Below are 24,188 nucleotides of genomic sequence, written 5' to 3'. Positions count from 1 at the left end.
ATGCGGACTCGTTGCATAAACGCCTTTCATGCCTGACTGATGTAGAAGCAGAATATGTGTTTATTAGTATCGGACTGTGCATTGCATTATTATAAGAGCAGGGTATATCTCATATAAAATGACATATTGTCATAAAAAATTTAAAATAAATGATAATTAATATTTTTAAAATAACATTTACATGTAAATAATATTTTTCAAAGAACATATTAAATAATATATTAACTGACATATATTATGTTGATTTTTGACATATTTTTATAAAAAAAAATCTAAAATAAAATAACATATTAAATGACAAATAAAAATAAAAAGAAATGAAAATATGACCAATCAATTATCGATCAATTTAAAAAAAAATTAAATAACATCTAAAAAAAGAAAGAAATCCAATCAGAAAGATGATACAATTTGCATGTAGAAAGTACGTATGATAGGTATGCGTCTAAATAAATTTAGACTTTTACACGTAAACAAATATAAAAGAAAATGCATGGAATCCGAATTTTTGATCGGAGGATTGATATTCAATTCAAAATTTTATCTTTTAATAAAAAACATTGACAGATCAGGACAACTACATGCTTAATATAATAATTGAGATATGTGACTCTTACATAAAGTTTAAACTACTATATAGATTTGTATAATTCACTTGTATTAGTCTGATTGTTCAACGCGTAATAAGAAATAAATTATGTTTTTGGACATTTCATACAAAAAAAGCATCTATCAAACAAAATGATGATACAATTATATATTACAAGTCAACTTCAGGACGGTTTCTCGACTAAAGTGGTTAGTTAATAGTTAGTCGTCTAATTAACTTTCTTCTTTTTTTTTTCTTTTTTTTTTTGGGGAGAGGACTTCCCCTCCCCTCCTGTGTCTGGTAAAACAAAACAAAGAAGTGATTATTGAATAAAGAAAGCATAGTGCAGAAAACGCGGAGCCATGTGGAATTCGTATCCTCTGCATCAATGTTATCAAAATTGGATCGGAAATCGACCCAGTAAAGCTCCCGATCAACGATTCATTGGTCTTTGAAATTAACTCAAAACTTCTAGTCTTTGAAATGTTTACAGATTCTAAATTAATGATTACAAGAGATTACTTACAATATTTAATCTTGACTGGTTATTTTGGACTGGTTATTTTGTGATTCCGTTTGAAGCTATGCCTTGAGAACGAGATTGATCAAAATTCTAGCGTGTGAAGAAATGAAATGAGACAGCCTAACTGACAGGTGAGATTGAAGGAGAAAGGAGAGCCAAATTATCAGTTCCTTCCATCTTAGCGTGAGAAGAAAAGGCAAGAAAATATGAGGCAAAATTACATGAAATTTGATTTCAACCCAAGTTTTGCTTCCGTTTTCTTCAGCAGTTATGTAAAAGACCGGCCAGTTAAATCAGATTCAAGCGGTCTACTAACATAAGCGATAATCAATAAGAACCGAACCAGATTGGTGACTGGGTCCGGTTTTTTTCAGTCCAACCGACCGGTCCGGTCTAGTTCTGATAACATTGCTCTGCATGAATATTAAAGAGAAAGAAACCGTGCATTCTATCGATCAGATTGGTCCGAATTCTGATAAGACAGATCAGATATATTAACTCAAAGTTTGAGTTAATGCATAGAATACGGATTCGAGTCATCTGTTATTCTAAGAGAATAATAAGATGAAGGAAATAATCCGTTTTTATTAAAATTTCAATGCACTGAACTTGCTCAGCAATTATTAATCAAAAGAAGAAACATATGATTTTTTTGTTCGCTTATATTGTAATTTTTTTTTTTTTTGAAAAATACTGAAATAGGTCATACATAACAAGACCTTGCTTTTTCTTTTTGTTATGAGCTGATTGATCTAAAGACTCCTCTTTTAACTAAACTATCCTTGACAAGTTAATTCTTTTAGTTGGAGTACCACCAAAAAACAAGTCTAGTTTTTGATGGAATTATTGCATGTCAAAGGCTTAAATAGCGTTTATCGTGTCATAACAGAATGGCTAAAAAAACATAATAGCGCACTATAGCAGCGTCATAGCTTTTATGGTTCGAAAATACTATAGCGGCGCTATTTAGAACCTTAATGTCTGTCATTTAATATTAAAGAATGCACAGTAAAATGAAATTGGTCTCCTAAAACGGATGTACCTTGCATTGTTACACATATAAGAGGCTCGCAGATTGGGCCACAAGATTCCTTTTCATGGCAGACATGTTGGTTTTAATATACTTAATTCTCTCCTCATTGCCAATCTATTTCATGTCCGTACTTAAGTTGCCGCAGTGGATGATTTTTTTTTTTAACAAAAAGATATAAATGCACGTCCATTAATATAAAAGGTCTTAAAAAACAGAACATAATGTTTAAAAAAAAAAACAATGTTGAACTATACACAAGACACTAAACACATGTGTTTGCAACAACAAGATATCAGGCAACCACAGCTGTGCTTCAGTGGGTGATAGTGAGTTCGATAAGATTAGGCGAACGTTTCTATGACATGGCGTCGCAAATCAACATAAAGGCTACAATCTAGTAAACTGGAATTCAGTGTGTGAACCAAAAGCGATTGAGGATTTGGAAGTATTGGATTTGTGATCGTTAATTATACATTATTACTAATAAAATGGTGGTTTGCATCGGGCCACAGACTCTGGAAATCGCTATTGAGGCAAACGATTAGGGGCAGATTCAGGATTTTCGCCAGGGGGCAAAAAAATATTGAATCGGGTTTAAATAATTTATCAAATTTAAACCCATTAACTAATTGAGTACTTTATTAAAAAAAATATTTTGACTTATATTTTCCAATATTCTAACTTATAATTTCTGATCCTATAACTTATCATTAATATTACCAATCATAATTCAAGAAATTTATTTTAATTTTAACACTAAATTTAACTCGAATTATAAGTCAAACATCTAGAAGGGGGCAAAAAAATTTCCAGCAATCTTATTTCTTTTTGTGTCTAAGAGAATAGGGGTAAGTAGTAGCCACTATGATATAACAATCGTTTCCGGGGGCGGATCTACTGTAGCACGGGGGGTCCCTGGATTTCAAGTTTTAGTGGTGATTTATTAGTACCGATCAATTTTGTCTCTTGTTCTTCAACTGCTCAACACAATGGAGACCCGGGGATAAATTCGTTAGTTCTTTGTGGGATCATGATTGGGGTGCCGGTTTTATGAGATACTGGCTGCCAAACCTGTACTCATGACAGTGACATGTCTTTAAATCGAGCGGCCATATAGCACGACATGGTGACTTTATTTAGATCCAATCTCTCAATTTTGACACAACAGGAACTTCATACGTTGCACAACTTCTTGGCCACGATCCACCTACACCTGGGCACCAGAGATGAGATACTTTGGAGGTGGAATGCCACAGGTGAACTAATAGTTAAGCCAGCGTACACGGCACTAAAAGGCGGGCCTATAATCAAAACAAACATCATATGGAAGGGAGGCTCCACCGAGGATGAAGATCTTTACATGATTGGTGATTCGAAACATTATTTTGACACAGGATAATCTACAAAAACAGAGGTATACACTAGTTAACATGTGTCATTTGTGCAGATCGGCTGCAAAGTTTGTTCCAGGAATGCCCCTATATGTAATAATTATACGACATGTAATGGCGCACAAACCGGCTCAGGGTGGCCGCAATACCAACAATAGAAGTAATAAACGTAGATAAGACGTGATTATATATGCCTAATAGAAAGAGAGTCAATTAATCACCATTTATTTTCAAAAGTTTTGTAATTATACATAATTTTCTATATAGTTTAGGATAAAATATTATAGATAATGTAAAATTAATCTCTATACTTAGTATAAACTTTTTAATAATTAATTTCTATAGTTTAAAAGATCATATGTAAAGAGAAAAATTTCTCTCAATTTTCAATCATTTAATAATTAAAAATAGTGCTTCCAAGTTTATTTATTACCAAACATAAAATCCAAATTAGGCATCAAGCAAGTCAAATTCTGCCAGAGAATGCGTCTTTCTATTTCTTAAATTCTCATTTTATTATTCTGAAATCACAATTCGTTAGAAAGGGTATTAATTTGGGTTTCAAGTCTACTCTAGACTCTAGTTAATTAGTTTTTGAAGAGTTCAGCTATTATAACATCGGTGTTATATAACATTAATTTCAAAATTGATTGAATAGATTTCAAATGAAAAATCAAAACCGTTCAAACCGATTTACTTTATGAGTGATGCGTTTACATGCAAATTTTTTATATTTTCGAATTATTTTAATATCAAATCAAGCGATAAAAAATATTAAAAAATAAATGTATTAAAAGTAACTTAAAAACTAACACATTTAACCACTTGGAAAATTTTCTATAAAGTTCCACTGTTGGATTTGGTTTTTCAATTGTGTGGATCCGTATTAATTTTTTGACCCGATATATCCAAGAAAGGCAAGGGAGACTCACAAGTGAACAAAAAACCCTCACGCTTCCCGGCCCCTTATCCCCCGCCAACACAGCTCCAGGTAAGCATCCATTTTGCACTCTATCCCCTTCGTATTCTTACCGCTCACCTGGCGCTGGCGGTGATCCTACCCCATTATTCCCATGGAAGCCGGTTCCCTCTTCCGCTTCGCCGCTGCGTCGGGTCGGTTCACCACCGGGGAAGCCAAGATAGCGGCTTCCCAAGCTTCCTTTTTGTGCAACTCTTACTCTCATCACTACACTTGGCTTCCTTTCTTCCAGACTTGCTCCCAGAAGCGTGCTTTTCTCAGACCGATTGGGAAGAGGTGCTTTGGTACTGATTCCACTGGGGAGTTCTTTTCTACTTCGAAGCGAAGGTCGCGTGGTCCCGTAATGGCAGCCAAAAAGGCCGTTGAAGGTACGCCTATGTCGGTTTTATTTTTCTCACTCTACTTGCTGGTGTATTAGAAGTTCCTATTGCATTTTAAATTTTCAATTGGTTATCTCAATTCAAAATAAAGATGGGAAGAAAGAATTAAGCTGTGCTTCAGCATTGGTTTGACTTCGCTTCTTTTAACCTACTTGTTAAGGTGGGAAGAAAGAAACAGGGAAATACAAGCACACAGTCGATCTACCTAAAACCACATTTGGGTTGAGAGCAAATGCAGTGGTACGGGAGCCAGAACTACAGAAGCTCTGGGAGGAGAACCAGGTTCTTAAAAGGATCTCAGAGAGAAATACTGGAGTAAGTACATCTTAACTAATTTAAAAAAAAATCTTAAATTGGTATTTCTGGTATATTCAATTTGGGTATTGACATACATGGCACCTTACCTGTGATACAGTGGTTTGGGTGTGAGTACTGGTATTACAGTAAATATAAGACCCGCTTTGCTAGCTGCCAATATAAATTTTTTCATAAATGTCTTGACTGGGTGGTAGATAAAATGACATCTTGAATGTGATCCTTGCCTCTTATATTGACTCGAGCAGCTTCTTTATGAAAGTCTTTATCAATATGGCACTAAATTATTCCATGATAAAATTATGATACTATACATGTGCATGCATCATGATAACAGAGTATTTTCTGAAAGGTGAATGCTTATTTCTTGAGCAGGATAGGTTTACTCTACATGATGGACCTCCTTATGCCAACGGAGATCTACACATGGGTCATGCCTTGAATAAAATCATAAAAGATATAATAAACCGCTACAAGGTAATTTGAGTATATTATAGCTTTATTTTGAATAGGTAATATTATAGCTTATATTCTAAAAATTGAAATTTTTTCATGCTACAGCTCCTTCAAAATCATAAAGTTTCTTATGTTCCGGGATGGGATTGTCATGGCCTACCCATTGAACAAAAAGGCATGTGCTGGTTTATTTAAACTTTTGAATATGATCATGAAGAAGTTTCTTCTAGGAGGTTTGAACTTGACAGCCTTATTTTTTTTTTGTCAGTTTTGAAGTTATTGGATGAAGAAGCTAGGAAGGAGCTCACGCCTTTAAAGCTGAGAAAAAAAGCAGCAAAGTTTGCCAGGGACACTGTTAAAAATCAGATGAAAAGTTTCAAGGTACTATTTTCTCTAACCTTTTTTTAAATACATTTTTGTTAACATATCCAAGGGAATTCTTCTATTTAAACTGTTAATAATTTGTATGTTTTTAGACTCTTGTTTCATTTTGTTAACGACATTGCTATTTTTTATTGCCACAGCGGTTTGGAATTTGGGCTGATTGGGATAATCCGTATCTAACTCTTTCCCCAGAGTATGAAGCCGCACAGGTTCTTCTCTTTTCTGATTTTTTTATTTTTATTTTGACCATGCAAAATGTAATCAGAAGCTAATTGCAGGACAATAAAACAAGGATTTTGAGAATGCTATTCTGATTCTTTTTATTGTGTTAGATAGAGGTGTTAGGTCAGATGGCAATGAAAGGCTATATCTATAGGGGGCTCAAGCCTGTCCATTGGAGTCCGTCTTCAGTAACTGCTTTGGCAGAGGCTGAGTTAGAGGTAATCTAAATTATTTCAATTTAAAAATAATGAAAATATTTTAACTGCAGTTGTAGCAAATTACTTGCCTGTTCTTCTTTTTTCCAGAAAAGTCAAAATTCATTTAATTTAGTGTGCTTATTTCTCTCTGCATTTCACACCATCAACTCCTTTTGCAGTATAATGAGAATCACGTTTCCAAAAGCATATATGCTATTTTTAAAATTACTGCTCTTCCCCCGGCTAGTGCTCTGTTATTTGAGGAATTTCTTTCAGACATTTACCTGGCTGTATGGACAACTACACCTTGGACTATGCCTGCAAATGCCGGTAAGTTGGTAGCTTGTTGCTTTCTTTCATATAAAATTCTTTTATTCATCCCCAAAATATATCCAAAATTTAAATTTACTGTTTAAAAATATGATATGATTCACATTCTTTCCATAATTACTGATTTGACTTTTTGGGCAATTGATGCTTGACGTAGGGAATTGATTTAGAGATTATGGATGAGTTGAAGTTTATATAGTAGCGTGTTTATTGCTTCAAATAAAATATTTCCTGACTTCTTCATGTTCCCTTACTCATAATCTCTTGTTATGTTTGTTTTCAGCTGTTGCAGTGAATCCCAAGCTTACTTATGTGGTCGCTGAATTGCTACTTAACCCAGAAAACACATCAGAAGTACTGGGTGGTGGCAAAAAATTAAAAATTGGAAATGTATTAAAATCCGAAGAAAAGAAGCTATTTCTCATAGTGGCATCAGAACTTGTACCTAAACTTGAGTCCAAGTGGGGAGTGAAGATTTCAGTTAGAAAAACTTTCCCTGGATCAGCTTTAGAGCACATCAGGTACTCCAGTCTATCCAAAAAAGAAAAGATAAATAAATGAAAAAAAAATATAGAGAAATAGTACAGAAACAAGTTAAAGTCAGGTGATTTTCATGGGTGCCTCTGAATAGTCTTATCGTGTTTACTCCTGCAAACCTCAAATAATACAGATGACCCTGCCAATACTATATTATAGTTAATACTTGGTTGTTAATTATTTTCAATGGTAAAAGGATTCCTTTTGTAAATATATTTCAGTCATGAACCAAGGTAAAGTAATATTTAATTTATAAAACATTTGTTGACAAGTATGAACTATTCATGATGCTTTACTAGTTTTGCTGGGTATCTGTCTTAATTTTCTGTTTTTTAAGGTGTGTCCATGGTATTTATTTCTTGTAGTGTTATACAGGTTATTATGAGGTTTTATAGGGCTAGACAAGAATTTTACCAATGATATTAGGAGCCGTTCTGGAATATTTCATTTTTTATGTCTATTATGTGTACTATGGAAACTGAGGAATATCTTGCATGATCTTTTTAAACATAGAATTATGTGTAGTCTTGTAAAATATGTAAAATAACCTCTGCAGCGGCTCTTTTCCCAGATTGCTTGAAATGATGCCCAAACTAAGTTGTTTAATCGTTGTTTGTTTCCATTGATGAGGAACAAATCAGGGTTAGTTGGTGTATTAATTTTAAGAAACTAAGAGAGCGGTATATGTAGTCTTATGTTTCGGAGGGTCTTTTGTGAGTTTCTCATTTGGAGGGGCATATAAATGTTGATTTAGGATCATAACCCCCCCCCCCCCACACACACACACACACACACACACACACACACAAATCAAAAAATAAATAAAATAGAAAGAACCAAAGAGTGAAATTAGAATTGGCATGGCATGCATAGGTCGGTGACAACATGGTATGTATGATATTTAGAATGGTGTCTGGTATGTGCGTCGCCAACAGTCCCTAATAAGTTTTATGGAAAGATCATCATTCTTTTTTTTATGTTCAGGTACATTAATCCCATAGATGAGATTCAATCCTCACTGTTAATTTTCATAACTGAGGAAGAATTTTGATCTTTTGAAGCTTGAACCTCAGTTTACATATTACATTTATATAGCATCGCAGTTGAGACTGCACGTAAAAAAAATAAAGAATTAGACCTACCTGAGTCAGGGGCTTTTTTCTTTCCTTCCTCTGGCAAATGGGACTTACCTACTCCTATTGGTGTATGGATCTCAGTCGGGACACTTGGTGCTTTTTAGCAAAATAAAGTGTACCTGCCCACTCAATTATCAGTAGAAGTTCTTTCTTTTGTCAAAGTAATGAGGGCTAATTTTTGTTTATTTTTAAGAATTGAATAGAGTCAATTAAGCAATATATGCATTATAGCTGGATTTTTGGAGATGCATATAAGATGTTTTTTCATATTCTAGGGGTATACATGATGTTCTGATATTTTGTAGGGCCATAGACAAGAAATTATTACAATAAAATGAAATAAGTGCCAAATCAACTAAAGAAAAGAAAAAGAAAAAAAATAGAAGGTAAAAAGTGAAATAGGATTGATACTTGACTGGGAGGGGTTAGTAATGACTGGTATATATCACACATAGTTATTCACAAGTTAATTTACGACCATCTCTATTTCCAAACATTCAGGTATATTCATCCTGTAAATGGAACTGAGTGTCCTGTTGTACTAGGGGGAGATTACATAAATACCGAATCAGGTACAGGTCTTGTGCACACAGCACCTGGTCACGGTCAAGATGATTATGTGACTGGTATGAAGTATGGGCTGAAATGGATATCTCCAGTTGACGACGAAGGAAAATTCACTCATGAAGCTGGCCCTTTTCAGGGCTTGAATGTTTTAGAAGATGGTAACAAAGCTGTGGTCGGGTACCTTGATGAACAGTTGTCTCTTCTCATAGAAGAACCATATAGTAAGTAAAATGTTTGTTCTCTTTATTTTTGTGAAATACCAAAAATATGCATCCTTAACGGGATCATCCTGTTTGCTGTGCCCGATGGTGAATGTAGCATTACTATTATTATTGATTCCATTGTTACTATTAGTAGAACTACTATTACTATTACTACTACTATTATTAATTTTATTACTATTTTATTACTATCTACCCTGACTTTATGATTATGATTGGGTTTCATTTCTAGCCTACCCCAACTTGTTTGGGATTAAAGGCTTGGTTGTACTATCGGTTAATTTCAATTTGTAGTAACTCTGTTATACCGAGTCCTACAGGATTTTCTTCTAAGGTTAGTTGGTGCATGGCCAAACAAACAATATATAAGGTAATAATAATTACATCCGTCGGAGAATCTGAAAATAAGAACTCTAAATACTCTTATCCTTTATCAGCAAGTACCTACTTAGTATGTTCCATCTTATTATTAAATTTCGACTTCCTTACACAGAGATGTAAATTGTTTTTTAAACTTCTGTTATGGGAATCAATGCAGAGCACAAGTACCCATATGACTGGAGAACAGATAAGCCAACAATTTTCAGGGCTACTGAACAATGGTTTGCATCAGTGGATGGTTTCCGTGATGCTGCTTTAGAGGCCATTAAACAAGTCAAGTGGGTTCCTCCTAAGGTACCTTTAATTTTTTGGGGAAGTACAATATTAAGTCATTTTAGCCTACCCCAACTTGTTTGGGACTAAAGGCTTGATTGTTGTTGACAATATTAAGTCATTTTAGATAAGATCTAATTTAAGAAAAAGGGGCCTCTCAAATCTTCTTTATCTGCAACAATACCAGAAGGGTCCTGATTGTGCTTATTGGTCCCAATTGTGCTTATTATTTCTCTCAAGTCTTCTTTATCTGCAATAATACCAGAAGGGTCCTGATTGTGCTTATTATGCAAAATATTCTGTTTCTGGTATTTATGCAAATATCGATGCACAAAGTGCATATATGAACTCTGTCAAAACTTGTACTTTTCTTTTTTTTAGGCAGTTAATAGAATCCTTGCCATGGCATCTGGCCGATCTGATTGGTGCATTTCAAGACAGAGGCCATGGGGGGTTCCAATCCCCGTTTTCTATCATGTCGAGTCAAAAGAGCCTCTCATAACCCAAGAAACTATTGACCATATAAAGAGTATGCATCCTTTTCATTTTATGTTAATTCTATTTTCCTGTCCAATGTCAGATCCTTTATGAATCTGGAGTTGGTTTTGATATACCTGAACATTCGTGTGCAGATATATTTGCTGAGAAAGGAAGCGATGCATGGTGGTACATGTCAACTGAAGAACTTCTACCAGAGAAGTACCGGAACATGGCTTCCAACTATCAAAAGGGAACTGATACTATGGATGTATGGTTTGATTCAGGTAATGTACTTTATAAAACCTGTCATTCTTCTTTTCTTATTCTTTAACAGGTCCTGTTATAATTTTTGTTCTTCTTGGTATTAGGCTCATCCTGGGCTGCAGTATTATCAAAAAGAGAGGGGCTAGGTTTTCCGGCAAACTTGTATCTGGAAGGTTCTGATCAACACCGTGGTTGGTTCCAGAGTTCTTTACTAACCAGTGTTGCCACTACAGGTACGTTAAGTTTGTATTTCTATGAGAGAAAAACGGGTGACTATTATCTAGGGTATCACATTTTTTTTTTTTGATTGGGAGGTATCACATCCAATACAACTGTCTTTCAGGAAAAGCTCCTTATAAAGGTGTCATAACTCATGGATTTGTTCTGGATGAGAAGGGTTTTAAGATGAGCAAATCACGGGGAAATGTTGTCGATCCTATTGCAGTAATCAATGGAGGGAAGAATGCCAAAGTTTGTTTTTAAATACAAAGAAATGAGTCATACTTTAATAATATCTACTGAAACAACTGATAATGGGTGTTTAAGTAATCAATTGTGGACCCCACTAACTGGCAGGAGGAGCCGGGCTACGGGGCCGATGTTCTGAGGTTGTGGGTGTCAAGTGTAGATTACACAGGAGACGTGCTGATTGGACCGCACATTCTACGACAGATGTCTGACATTTATAGAAAGCTCCGTGGGACCATGCGTTTCTTGCTCTCGAATCTCCATGACTGGAAAGTACGTGCCATTCTCAAAAAAAAAAATTCATCCTTTTTTTAATTCTGTTCCTGGAATAAATTCTTCCATGCCTTTTTCCATGTAGCCAGAGAGTGCTGTCAGTTACGAGGATCTTCCTATAATAGACAAGCATCAACTTTACCAGCTTGAAAATATCGTTAATTCTGTGAAGGACAGTTATGAAAGCTATGAGCTCTACAAAATATTTCAGGTACATTTTTTCCTTTAATACACAGAGTTAATTTAATCTGTTTAGAAAAAAAGCAGCTTGGGGCCAATTGCACTTATATTGATTTAGAGTTCCTGTGTCTCCTCACAAAACATTAAAAATATCATGCAAGACACTGTAAAAGGGAGAAATATCAAAGGTTCCTCTATAAACACACAATATTATATGTGCCCCTTCAAACAACTCCTTTCCCTCATTTATTTATGGTGAGATATAATGATGTGGGAGGGGCATCTCGAAGGATGGTTTGGTTGTAGTGGACATGGTGACATTCAATTAGAATTTGTTACATCTTGGGATTTTTATGATGCATTTTATTTTGGAGGGTTAACTGTGATAGTTCGATGCTGTGAAAGGTGCAGCACAAGTTACTATTTTTTCCTAATTTAGTTCTATTACGGTTTCAGGTCATACAACGTTTTGCAATTGTTGATCTTTCTAATTTCTACTTTGATGTGGCCAAAGATCGGCTCTATGTGGGGTATGTGCATTGACTAACCTTTTTTTATGTGCCTATTTTCTATATTTAATGCTTTTCTCTTTTCTCATGCACTACTACCTCTCCAATTAGTGGTTCGACGAGCTTTACAAGGCGTAGTTGTCAGACAGTGCTCCTGGAGCACTTAATTTCACTCGTAAGTGTGGTTGCTCCTATTTTACCGCATTTAGCAGAAGATGTGTGGCAAAATCTCCCTTTCCAGCATGTAATGGAAGATGGTTCAGTTGCAAAATTCGTTTTTGAGTTGAAATGGCCTCGTTTGAACGGTAGATGGCTGAATATGTCTGCTGATGATGTTGATTTCCTGGGTACTATTTTGGAGGTATGCTTTTTTTTTGTTGTTGAAATCAGTTCTTTTACTTGTGTTTGTCATGGCACAAGCTGGTACAGTTGACTTTTTCCAGTGTGATTCCTGTCTTATAGAAATGTCACGTAGCTTTAATAAAATTTTGATTCTAACACCGTTAACCTCCACTTGCTACCTTGCTGTATGTATCTTCTAGCACTACCGAGATATATAATATGTTTTTCCCCCCTTTTATTACAACGGGGAAGGGGGGACTGTGTGGCAACAACCAGGGGGATCTCCCCTAGAGTGCTACAACAAAACATACCATTAAATCATTTTACTAAAAATGTTATTACAACTCTATCATACTCAAGGCTACTAAAACTTATGCCACTAATACAAATATTACCAGCACTCTATAAAATATGCTAACTACTAAGTCTCGTCTTAGAGGAAAAAATAAACAGTTGTCACTTGCTTCCAGACTTGTGCTAATACCTATTTTATAGTAGCCATTGTTGGTGTTTGGATCCATTCTCCTTTAGCAGACTTAGCACAGTCAGTGCTGAAGAGTTTACATGCTTAGAGTCAAGATTAGACTTGATTGATCCCAAATTGGACTTGGACCTTGCACAAGTCCTCTATCCTTCATTTCTTTTTAACAAAATTTCATAGAATATTTTATATGAAGTTGGTGCTGCAGTTCAACCTTTTATTGTTTATGTTTTTGGTCCTTTTGATGCAGTTGAGATCTGAAGTGAATAAAGTTTTGGAAAATGCTCGTATTGGTAAGCTCATTGGCTCGAGCCTGGACGCAAAAGTGTTTCTCCATGCCACAGATGGTGCCACAATAGCAAAGTTAGAGAAAATGTGCATGGCTTCTAATGATGCAGATTCTTTGCACCGCATATTCATAACCTCCAAGGTAAAATCTGAATCTTGATTATTTTTTCCTATGTAAATCTTTTATGTTTACACAAATGCCCGTCAGAAACAATCTCTATACATTATTAAGACGGCTGTTGGGGGCCACACACCTAAGAGAAGGTACCAAAGGTTGAACCCAATTTAAAAGAAAGGTACATTTAGAGGTGCTTTTGGCAAGTGCATTCTAAGGGGCATCAAGGTACCAAAAGGAGGAGTTTTAAGGTGCTTTAAGGTGAAGTTAAGTTGAAGCAGCTCCATAGGTGCTTTAAAATTAAACAACATAATTTCTTATTTTTGACATCTTACTTCCTTGCTAATAAAGTCATGAGGACATTTTGGTCATTTTATTTAGTATTACTTCATCTACTTCAATATCACGAGACACCAATGCTTAAAGTAATTTAGTATCTATTTCACTTTGCTGCATTTCACTTACCAAGACAAGGTTAACAGTACACTGTATTAGAAATTATGGCTGAACAAGGTATAATTGCGAGAATTGTATGTTTGGCCAGTAGATTTCCTAAATTGAAAAGCGGTAATTCTCGAGATTGTAATGCTATCAAATTGGGGCCAAAAGTATTATCATTTGGCTTTTTTAGATTATGATCTGTAGTTTGCTAGTCACTTCCAAGGTTCACATGCCCCATTTAGATTATTGAAAGTTCTTTTGGAAAAAAAAAGAGGCATAATTGCCCGTTATATTAATATGAAACTGTTAACTTACATGTCCTTTATCTAAGTTTATTGGAAGTTAATTTGCACTTCAGAGCAGCTATTGAATTTCTTAATGGGGTTTCTAATGTATATGAGCATATCGTAAAATTTTGTTTAATATCTGAACATAAAGGGAAAACTAAGGAGGTTCTCTAGAGTTTTGCCCTTTATATTACATTCTAACATATCGGCTTTGCAGGTTGAGATCATAAATTCGCCTACTCATGAAGAGGCAGCATATTCTGGAAGCTACAGTGATTCCAGAGCTGGAGAAATATGGATTGGTGTGGCAAGAGCTGATGGTGCAAAATGCGAGAGGTGCTGGAATTATTCTACCCAAGTTGGATCTTTTGTTGATCACCCCACACTATGTGCACGTTGCTACAGTGTACTTGATGTGCAACGGCCTCTTCCAGCTGCTGCTGCTGTGAATTAATGACTGTTTATAGAAAGGAAGTTTTGGTCAATTATACAAACTCAAAATTTTGAAGAATTTTCTGTTCTCATTCTTCTTAGTTCTGTTACTTATTCCTTACCATTTTTGCTAACGATTACAAATGACAGCACATTTTAATTTCTGGTGCAAAACAATAATGCAATGACTATTGCGTGTATTTTGTTTGGTCTTGTGCGACTTTGAAGTGTTCAGGCTCTATTTCTTGGTTTATAAAGGGTAGATATAGTTGGCTTCTTGCCCCTCTCTCCTTGCATGTCATTTTTCCTTTCAATTAGGAAACATATGTTGTCTTTCATTCTTTGCAATAGTTCTGAAATAAAATAGTTCAATTTTGACTTTCAAATTTGTTTGTAGTTTTTTGGTCTAATTTTCTTTTTCTTGTTTAATGTGAATTTTTTATAGTTCACTTGTGGATTTTGACTTGTGACCACAATTACAGAATCCGCTGGAGTGACGAATGACCATTAAACTTGCATAATGAATAAATTAGATGTACAGGGTATTAGTTATAGGTTGCTTTGTTGATGTTTTTTATTTCTCAACACTATCCGTAGTTTGTATTTCGTAAACAAAATGCTGATTGAGTTTCACGTCTAAAGCATGTCTAAGTCATCACTCTAAAAAAAAAAAAGAGTCATTATCCACAAGTTACACCAGAACAGCAATTATACCATAGGTTAGAGTAGCTACTTTTAAGTCACATCCAGGGAACAAATTAGGCCATTTGAAATACTATGTATATCATGTATCAAGCTACTGGAAAAGATCATGGCCAGATGTCATTACGATTCAACAAAGCGCCAAAAAGATATAGTTAAATTCTAACATTCCATCCTATTATACACTTGAAGAAAAACCAAAAAACAAACACAATCAGAAGTATCTCCTCTCTTTACATAATGAAAACACACGGCAATTTTTCAAGACAATTGATCTAACTAAACCAGTGCACATTATCAGCCTCTTGTTTGCTGAAGCAAACAGTAGAGTCGAGCGAACCATCGTGATTTCTTTGAGGCCAATGATTCCTTTTGAAACATAGAAGCCAAAATTTCAATAATAAAAAATTGGCCTTTCTGCAATCTATTGACTCCTTGGAGTTGAATTCTTTCGAAGCAACGCATTTGATGATCGTTCTGCTTCTAGTGCCCGCTCAAGCTATGCAAATATAATTGTATTAAATTAACATCCATAGCTTATGGTAAGAAAGGGAAAATACTCGTTATACCGATATTGAACCTGATCAGTATGATACCAAACAGGTTAGTTGCAAAGAAAACCAAAACCAACCAGATATAAAAACTGGGCAACACTGACAATTGGACCAGGCATAATGTAATCTATCTGGTCAAAGGTTTGCGTAATAGAACTGCTTCTAAAGTGTCGATTGGTCATGTTGATAGATTCAGTAAGTTCGAATTGAAATTTGATTAAAGTCAACTTAAACTCGTAATATGCCAATCTGATAAGTATACCTTAGCAGCTCGAGCACTCCATTCTCCAAGTATGCCTCTAAGTCTCTCATTTTCGTCCACATACTACAATATATTTAAACTCTGTTAACCTTTAGCAGGAAGTTTTCCCATTTCCACATTTTACATTTTACATTTTATTTTCTTTAATTAACTTTCAGATACGAAAGTAGTTATAACCTGGTTGTTAAGTGAACGAATGCGCATGTTCTCAGCATCCCTTTCAGCAATTACGCTACGTGCAACACGTAGGTCTGACTGGACTTGATTCATCTGCAATAGTAATTTGATCATGTCAAATACTATAGTTTAAGCCAAAAGTCATTACAACTACAGATAGATGATTTTTTTTTTAATTTTATCTTGTTCTTGTATTTTGTAATTGAGGAATATGACATCACCTCAGCAGATAAAGCACGGAGTTCTTGATCTCTAGATGCTAAAAGATGAGCCAGGTCAACCTTCATTTGACAAAAAATAAAAATAAAAAGATGAAACAAGTAATAACAAAGAAGATAACTAATTAAAAGTAAGAACCTGAGGGGCATTTCCATCATAAGATCTTTGGTACTTGCTCAAGCATTCTTGCAAGCGAAGGACCTGTATGAGATAGAATAAAATTAAAATTGGTATCTTAACTAGAGATCTAATTAGTAGAAATTACTATAAATGTTACTTTAATAAATCAAAGTAAGCTATTCTAATTAACAATAAATTAAGAAAATAATTATTTTTTGGTATACTGTTTTTTTATATGGCAAACAAATATATCTCGTATACGTATATATATATGTGGGTTCCAACTCCATTCTGGTATACTAGAAAAAAGGAGAAGTAATAAATTAATATAAATTAAAAGTACAGATTTATATGGACATAAATTTCATAATAAATCCTGCCGCTTTTTGGGGTACAGGATTTGGAATTGAATCCATGTCTGGTTGCAAGTATATTTGTGAACCTCTAGCAAATAAGGAAATGATCTATCTAACAGTAAGAATTTAATAAGAGTGAGGCATGGTACTATGCATACCGCATATTGGTCCGTACTATGGATATATATTTCTGTTTTCAAAGTCAAAATAGTTATCTGAATAGTTCAACATGATTTTCATATGAAAATGTACTTGTAGATCAAATTTTACATTTTTTTTTGAAATTTTTTAGATAGGTAGAAAATCGCTTGATCTAAAGATTCTAGACCATTCAAAAGTTGTGAGTTTCTACTCATCTAAAAAAATAGTACTTTTTTTACGAAAATGTAAAATTTAGTATGTGAGTACATTTTCATTTGGAGATCATGTTGAACTGTTCAGATCAACTATTTGGACTTTGAAAACGAAGATATTAATCCATAGTAATATCTTACGGACCAATCTGAGCTATGCATAGTAGCACAGCCTCACTCGATTTAATAATACCTCCTCGCTTAGGTAATGAAGGTTTTCCCTTTGGTACTGGAGTAACGCCATTTGTTGGTCAGAAAGACCACCGGCATCATAATATCTGTAATAGGATATAGAATATTTGATGAAAGATCTTAAAAATAGTATCACAGTAAAACTGAATTAAACAAATAAATAAAAGAGTAGCATTTCCAAACTTTATGTTGTCACCTCAGACCCTCCAAAGCACTGGATGGCTGTATTGCAGAGTAAAGGGACCTCAGTATGTCAGGTTCACCATTCAATGAATTGTATTTGTGAATGCAACCTTCAAAAACAGCATATATAAAAAGAAAACAAATGCTCATATTGATCCTCGGAATCTTTAATATAAATAATTAATGACCACGCATGCATTTAGGGTGGGCAATCTTACAACTATATTGGTTTGTAAGCATAATTTTGCACTTTTTTTTCAAATTACCAAGAAAATAAAGGAATATAATTCATTTTCTTTGAGTTAGGACACGGCAAGTGCCCCACCCTGCCAAAGGTAGTTTACAAGTAGCAGGTACTGTAAACCATGATTTCAAATATATAAAAAAAGGACAGGCTGTTTTACCTATATATAAACTCATAATACATCCAGCACATAAAGCCTCTGCCACAACAGCAATCCTGCAGATATTTAAAATAGTAAAACCATAAACGTAATTCAAGAAAATGAGTAGCTCTTTTTTGCTAATATACCAATGTTAGCACTTCGCCAAAAATGTTTAGGGTTCCAAATCATGCATTTTAAACTCCCAACAAGCAATCCAAGCCACCCAATGAAAATTACACATCGAAATTTAGAATAATAACAAGTTTCATATTTTTTTTTTATTTTGATTTTCTTATCCCATCCAACGGATGGGGAGTAAAAGAGGGATATTGAACGGCACAAAATAAATTATTTGTTACTTGATGATAAAATGATGCTTAAATGCAATGAAATTTCATCCATAACTATTTCAATATGTATCAATCATGCCTAACTTATAAGATTGCTTATTTGATTTTCTATGTAGAGTTTTTACAATATGATCTATTTCTAACTAATGATTTATAGCAATTTTTAACTAATCCGATGGATTTCATCACATTGTGGCTTGGATCACTCATTTGGATTGTTAGCATTTCAAGTGAAGTGTTACCGTCAAAACTCCAAGATTACCTTACCTTAGCATTAAAGAAAGAGAGACTACATGCAGATAATGCTCCCAAACTAAGATTAGTAGCATCAGGGCATTGCCTGAAATTAAAAAAAAAATATACATAAAAAGCACTTCAGTGTCGACTAAAATTAATATAAATGAAAGATGAATCTGCTGTTGATCTTCTGTTGGTCCCTACACTACTGCACTCTGTCCAATATGTCCCTTCCCTGAACCGTATATGATGGGATTACATCTTATAAAGCATGAATGCCATGTCATCACCAGAGAGTCATGTCCACCTGATCACCTACAGACAATGTTAGTGCCATGCTGGCAGCATGTCACAGGCACTCAGGTCCAACAATGAGGGGCTTGATTGAACAAGTGCAATGATTCAGGGGGTCAAAAGTAAACTATCATTTAAATGTATACATACCGCAAGAGATGGTCACAAATGGAAAGCGAGCAATACGCTTGAGTTTCTGGCTAAAAGCATAATAGCCCTGTTTTACAATAGGTCAGATTAATTAAGGAAAGTACTATATTATACAGCTGTAGAACATTATCAGAAATTAGTGAAAAGAAAATCATAAAATAATTATAATGATTGTAGTACCTGTAAGCGCACTTTTCTAACCTGGTAAACCCAGTACTGCTGAAACACAGCTGCAAGATAACATACTCCAACTTAACTCTCAATAAAACTCAGCAAGAATAAGGAAAGACACCATACATATATGAAGTAATTATAATAATGTTATGAGTTCTACTATCTTTGGAGTAGAACTAGGGTGTTCTTAAGTTCACAAAGCCCCTTTGTGAACTCAACTCTAAAACCTATCAGATTAGCTTCAAACGACGAATCCAAACCGTTGAAACCCATCTACCTTACGAGTGATGAGTCTACATATGAAAATTTTAAACTTTCGAATTAATTTAGTATAAAGTCAAGTGGACAAAATTAGAAGATTTATTTATTAATTTTAATGCATTCATTTTTTTGAACATTTTTTTACCACTTGACTCTCTGCAAAATTAATTCGAAAATTTAAAATTTTCGCATGTAGACGCATCACTCGTAAGGTAGATGGATTTCAATGGTTCGGATTAGTCGTTTGAAGCCAATTTGATAGGTTTTAGAGTTGAGTTCACAAAAGGGGCTTGGTGAACTCAGGAACACCCTAGTTCTATTTTATCTTTTGCATATAAAATAGCAAAAAAAAGGAATTGGGTTTAGTTGCAAACCTGTAATAACCAGGAGAAGTACATTACAACTACAGATCAGTGCCGGAATCAACCTAGGTACATAAAAGAAAACCCATGGAGATGCTACTGTTACAGCAGCATAACCTGCCTATGGAATAAGAAATGAGCTGATTAACTTGCAAATCATTTAATAACACCATCAACCAGCACAAACCAATTCAATTAAAAAAACACCTTCCTTGTTTCAAGCTTATAGCATGACCTAGTGTTAATTGAGACCAACTTGGGTTTTAAGTTAAAAGGTTGATTGTCAATTGGGGGTTTTTGTACCATTCTGGTATTGTATTATCGAGGTTAAGTACCAGAAAGCACCTATGCAAATTTCATGTCCTTTCATCATTATTAAACCAATACAGTGACTTTTGTTTCTAAAAAAAATGATCGAGGATAATACTGGGGTAGTGCTATGTAAAATTAATTTGTATGAGACTAAGTTACTTGCCAATAGCAAACAATAAATGAGGGCACCGAGTATACTCCTGGGCTGTCTATTACCAGATAGCGAAGCCTCTCTCAGTACATCAAGAAATCTGCAATAATTGAAACAAAATGCAAAAAAAAAAAAAAAAAAAAAAATCACAAAATTACACAATCAAAAGACAAGACCTCTTAAATATCTAACAATTGCAGATTTATGACAGCAAATTACAGCATTTGCAAATCTAAAAGGTGATCAGTTGCATCAAAATTATCGAAAGTTAATCCCCAATGGAAGAAGGTGAGGTTCGTACGGGCTGCTTTCGTCTGTGACGGAGGTGCTTGTTCTCTCGTGCGACATCACTCCTCTCAACTACCAAATCTCTCTCTCTCTAGTGAGAATGAAATTGAATTCGATTTCTCTTTGTTTGATCGGTTGAATTGAGCCGAAGCACTGTAACAACGTTGATTCACGCCGGAGATGGTGATAAAAGCGTTAATTAAGAATTCGCATCCTCTGAGATATCTCAACTTTTGCGTGTTTCACTGGAAAATCTCAACCGTTCAAATGCGTTCTACACGACTCTCAAAGCACAAATAATAGGGCCCCCTGCGCTACCTCCGAATAGGCATCCGACACGTCGGTCACGCAAAAAATGAGGTCTCGCAGAGGATACTCGTTAATTAATGGGTAGTGCTCATTATTGCGATGATCTCACGTTGATTTCTCTTTAACCGTTTGCTCGATAGCCGACGAGTCCGGATTATCTGAACTAACTCAAATTTTGAGTTTAGATCCGGGCCGTGTCTTTAATATTTGTGCTCAAGTAGATTGAACGGTCTGGATCTAATTTAAAATAGTTTGAGTTGACTCAGGTGATATGAATTCACAGCTGACTGGTAAATTTTTAACATGCAATTTTAATCAGAAGTCAATTTATATTTTTAATATTTTAATATTTTTTCATAAACACTTTTACAGAAATAGATGGAGTATCTTAGAATTCGACTCTACATAAAGAATCACAAAACATTTTTATTGACCGAGATCTAAAGTTTGAACATGAATCAATAACTCGGATTTAAACTTTTTAATTTTTTTTCAAGCAACACATTAAGGAGTATTTTTATTTTTTTCTGACTTAAAAAATTCAGTTTGAAAAATATTTCGCGATCCTTATAGTATATAATAATATACTAGTATTGTGCCTGTGCGTTGCAACAGAAACATATTACTGAATTGAATAGATTGTAAAAGCTAATTTGTTGCAACTACTATTCTAAAATATACATACAAATAAAAAATTTGATAAAAAGATTGTCTTACCATGCAACGACTCACTAGCATCATGAGGAGCTGATGAAGCTAATCTATTTGCAGTGGAGTCTCTAAAACTAATAAAACATTTGTCCTCGCAAGAGCATTCGGTATTGAATTATTACTACTATCTCATGTTTTGAGTTGCTTATTTGCACAGTTTTTCATTAGAAGAGTTTGCTTCTTTTCCCGACTCATTTCTTGATATGCCCTATTGTACCTTCTCTGACCAAAGTAGCTAGCACATTTCTTAACAATTGAGAACCTGCCTTTAGTCTAGTGGCAAAGACATATGGCTCCCATGTGGAAGGTCATGAATTCGAAACCCACAATGTGGGAAAATCTTCTGTATTAATACAAATGGATTTGAAATATATTGGATGGCTTGACCTCCAACCCATATTTAAAAAAAAAAAAACATTTCTCAACAATTTTGTACATAGAATGAGGCTTAAACCATATGATCAAGTCTCTGTGATGTATTTGTGTATTTTTACAAATCCTCCAAAGTTCTTAGGCATTCATTTCATTAATTTTGAGCTTGAGTACCAACTGTTATTGACAAGTTTGCCCTTTGCTGGTATGCTGATTTGTCTTTTTTAGTGTGATCAATTGATTCATCCAAATTGGGAGTTCTTTATATGGGAGTGACCAGAAATGCTCATAATGTATGTATATTTAATTTCAGAATTTATGAGGATTGACAGTTATGATGAAAAGCTGGTTTTGTAACTGTCAGACAAGAAACCAACAATAGTTTTGACTACGTTTCTCAATTTCAATATATGAAATTCAAACAGTTACCTTAAATCACAGAAAATTATAATTTGTAACCAGTGTGTTCATGTGTTGCCTATATGCTTACGCAATGGCTTAATCAAATTTGATCTAGAGACCTTTTTGTTTGACATTCACATATAATTAAGAAAAAAAATTAAATAAAAATAAAAGACACAAATGAAAAAAGAGAGGAGATTTTAATAACAAATAATAATAAATGAAACAGCAATAAATGAAAAAAAACGTATCAAATATAATATGAAAAAAATTCTCTCCAGATCGGAAATATATGAAACCTCCATTATTAATTGAAAGGTAGCAAGAAGAACAAGGAAATAGTGAAAGACATGTAACAAAACGAACTGCAAAGGTCCGTAACATAAACACAAAAAAGAGAATCATGACATAAATTGAGAAGTTGAGGCATACAACAAAACTAACTGGAAAAGGGGTGATGATATTAAAACAACTCAATTTTATATTAATACAACATCATCAAAATATTTTACTATATAGACAATTCTATCCTTCATTAAGTGTTTCTTTAAAAATTAATTCTTTCTCATATATAAATACATAATTATTTTTCCTTAAAAGTTATGTTTTATAAAGTATGTTATTTTATTAAAATATATTTTTTCTGTCATATATTATTTTAAAATTTGTTCCTTAAAAGTTACTATAAAATATGTTTATAAACTTTATATTATCGTATAATAAGTATTCATTATTTATTTTAATCAAATCGTTAAAAAAAAATTAAGGAAAATAACAGTGAACTAATTTTATTATATTATTAAAATCTATCAACATTGTATATATCGATTTATTTTGTAAACTTCACAATTTTTCTTTTAACAATCTACTATAAAAAAAATAATTTTGTCTATTAACATTTTATCTTCTTTTTTTACACAATAACACTAAGAAAACTACATGATTACTTATATAAAAAAACATATTGATTGCAGATTATCATGAATAATTTGACATTCAACTTATGATTAAAATAAAAAATTAGATGTACAACAAAACACTACAAAATAACAAATTTATTTGGTCGCAAGCCGCAAGTTGTTAGCATACATAGCCTTTAGCACCATGTAAATCACGAAAAACAAGAAGCATATCATCACAATTTTCAAACTTGAAATTAAGAAGTTGATTGCTTTCATTTTCATAATTCAAAACTTGATTTTCAATGTTTTCTTCTAACGGGTTAGGGGATTGATCCATCTCTTCAATTAACAAAAATAAATTAATTACAAAATATCAATAAAAAAATTTCTAAATTAAAATAGACTAATAGATTATAAGTATCAAAATTAAGAGAGAAAAATATAAAAATTAAAAAAATATTTGAGTTGGAATATATCACATATTAAAGTGAGTGTATCTTAATGTAAAAAAAATTAAATTTACAAAGAAAAAAAGTTAAATATGTATTTTGACTTGAGTGCTTAAAACTTTAATTGAATTGAATGTTCTCTTGTGTAAATTATACAACTATATTTCTATGAGAAAATGGAAGATCAATGAAATTATGTAGCTTTTGATCTAACATGAATGCAAAATATAAAAAAAAGGAAAAAAAATCTAGCAATTATGGAAACCAAATAATTTAATGATCACTATATTAATTACATTATGAAAAAATATGATAGTTAGGAAGACATTTAATGAGGGTTAAAATTGTCTATACATTAAATTTTTATAAAGATGTTGTGTTAATATAAATGTGTGGGGTGTCGATATGCCTATCCCTGGAAAAGCCTGTAAACGTAAATACAAAAAAAAAAAAAAAATAGGCAAACATGACATAGATTGACAAGGT

General features: G+C 33.7%; 2 protein-coding genes across 3 annotated transcripts; one reads left to right on the top strand and one right to left on the bottom strand.

Moving 5' to 3' along the window:
* The first annotated feature begins 4,485 nt into the window (after window positions 1–4,485).
* On the top strand, window positions 4,486–14,648 carry OVA2 (tRNA synthetase class I (I, L, M and V) family protein). The gene is made up of 21 exons (XM_078301508.1): window positions 4,486–4,883; window positions 5,056–5,210; window positions 5,586–5,687; window positions 5,772–5,841; window positions 5,935–6,047; window positions 6,191–6,259; window positions 6,383–6,490; window positions 6,649–6,799; window positions 7,083–7,320; window positions 8,974–9,260; window positions 9,799–9,935; window positions 10,296–10,443; window positions 10,547–10,678; window positions 10,763–10,891; window positions 11,002–11,129; window positions 11,235–11,399; window positions 11,485–11,610; window positions 12,036–12,109; window positions 12,200–12,449; window positions 13,162–13,341; window positions 14,260–14,648. The coding sequence occupies exons 1-21, from the start codon at window positions 4,610–4,612 to the stop codon at window positions 14,494–14,496; spliced, it is 3,273 nt and encodes a 1,090-aa protein (XP_078157634.1). The 5' UTR covers window positions 4,486–4,609; the 3' UTR covers window positions 14,497–14,648.
* Window positions 14,649–15,271: 623 nt separating this feature from the next.
* Window positions 15,272–20,728, bottom strand: LOC144553379 (protein FIP1-like). Of its 2 annotated transcripts, none has more exons than XM_078301515.1 (14): window positions 20,571–20,728; window positions 20,278–20,369; window positions 19,819–19,923; window positions 19,190–19,239; window positions 19,010–19,076; window positions 18,596–18,668; window positions 17,997–18,052; window positions 17,606–17,702; window positions 17,411–17,495; window positions 16,527–16,589; window positions 16,391–16,450; window positions 16,170–16,262; window positions 15,993–16,055; window positions 15,272–15,675 (listed from the first exon to the last, which is right to left on the bottom strand). In XM_078301515.1, the coding sequence occupies exons 1-14, from the start codon at window positions 20,615–20,617 to the stop codon at window positions 15,601–15,603; spliced, it is 1,026 nt and encodes a 341-aa protein (XP_078157641.1). In that variant the 5' UTR covers window positions 20,618–20,728; the 3' UTR covers window positions 15,272–15,600. The 2 variants fall into 2 exon arrangements, with proteins under 2 accessions (XP_078157641.1, XP_078157642.1); XM_078301516.1 differs by having other exon boundaries at window positions 20,489–20,625.
* Window positions 20,729–24,188: the final 3,460 nt, after the last annotated feature.

This window comes from Carex rostrata, chromosome 4, assembly GCF_964058835.1.
Source record: "Carex rostrata chromosome 4, lpCarRost1.2, whole genome shotgun sequence".
Lineage (NCBI taxonomy): Eukaryota > Viridiplantae > Streptophyta > Magnoliopsida > Poales > Cyperaceae > Carex > Carex rostrata.
This window is presented reverse-complemented; position numbering and strand designations above follow the sequence as displayed.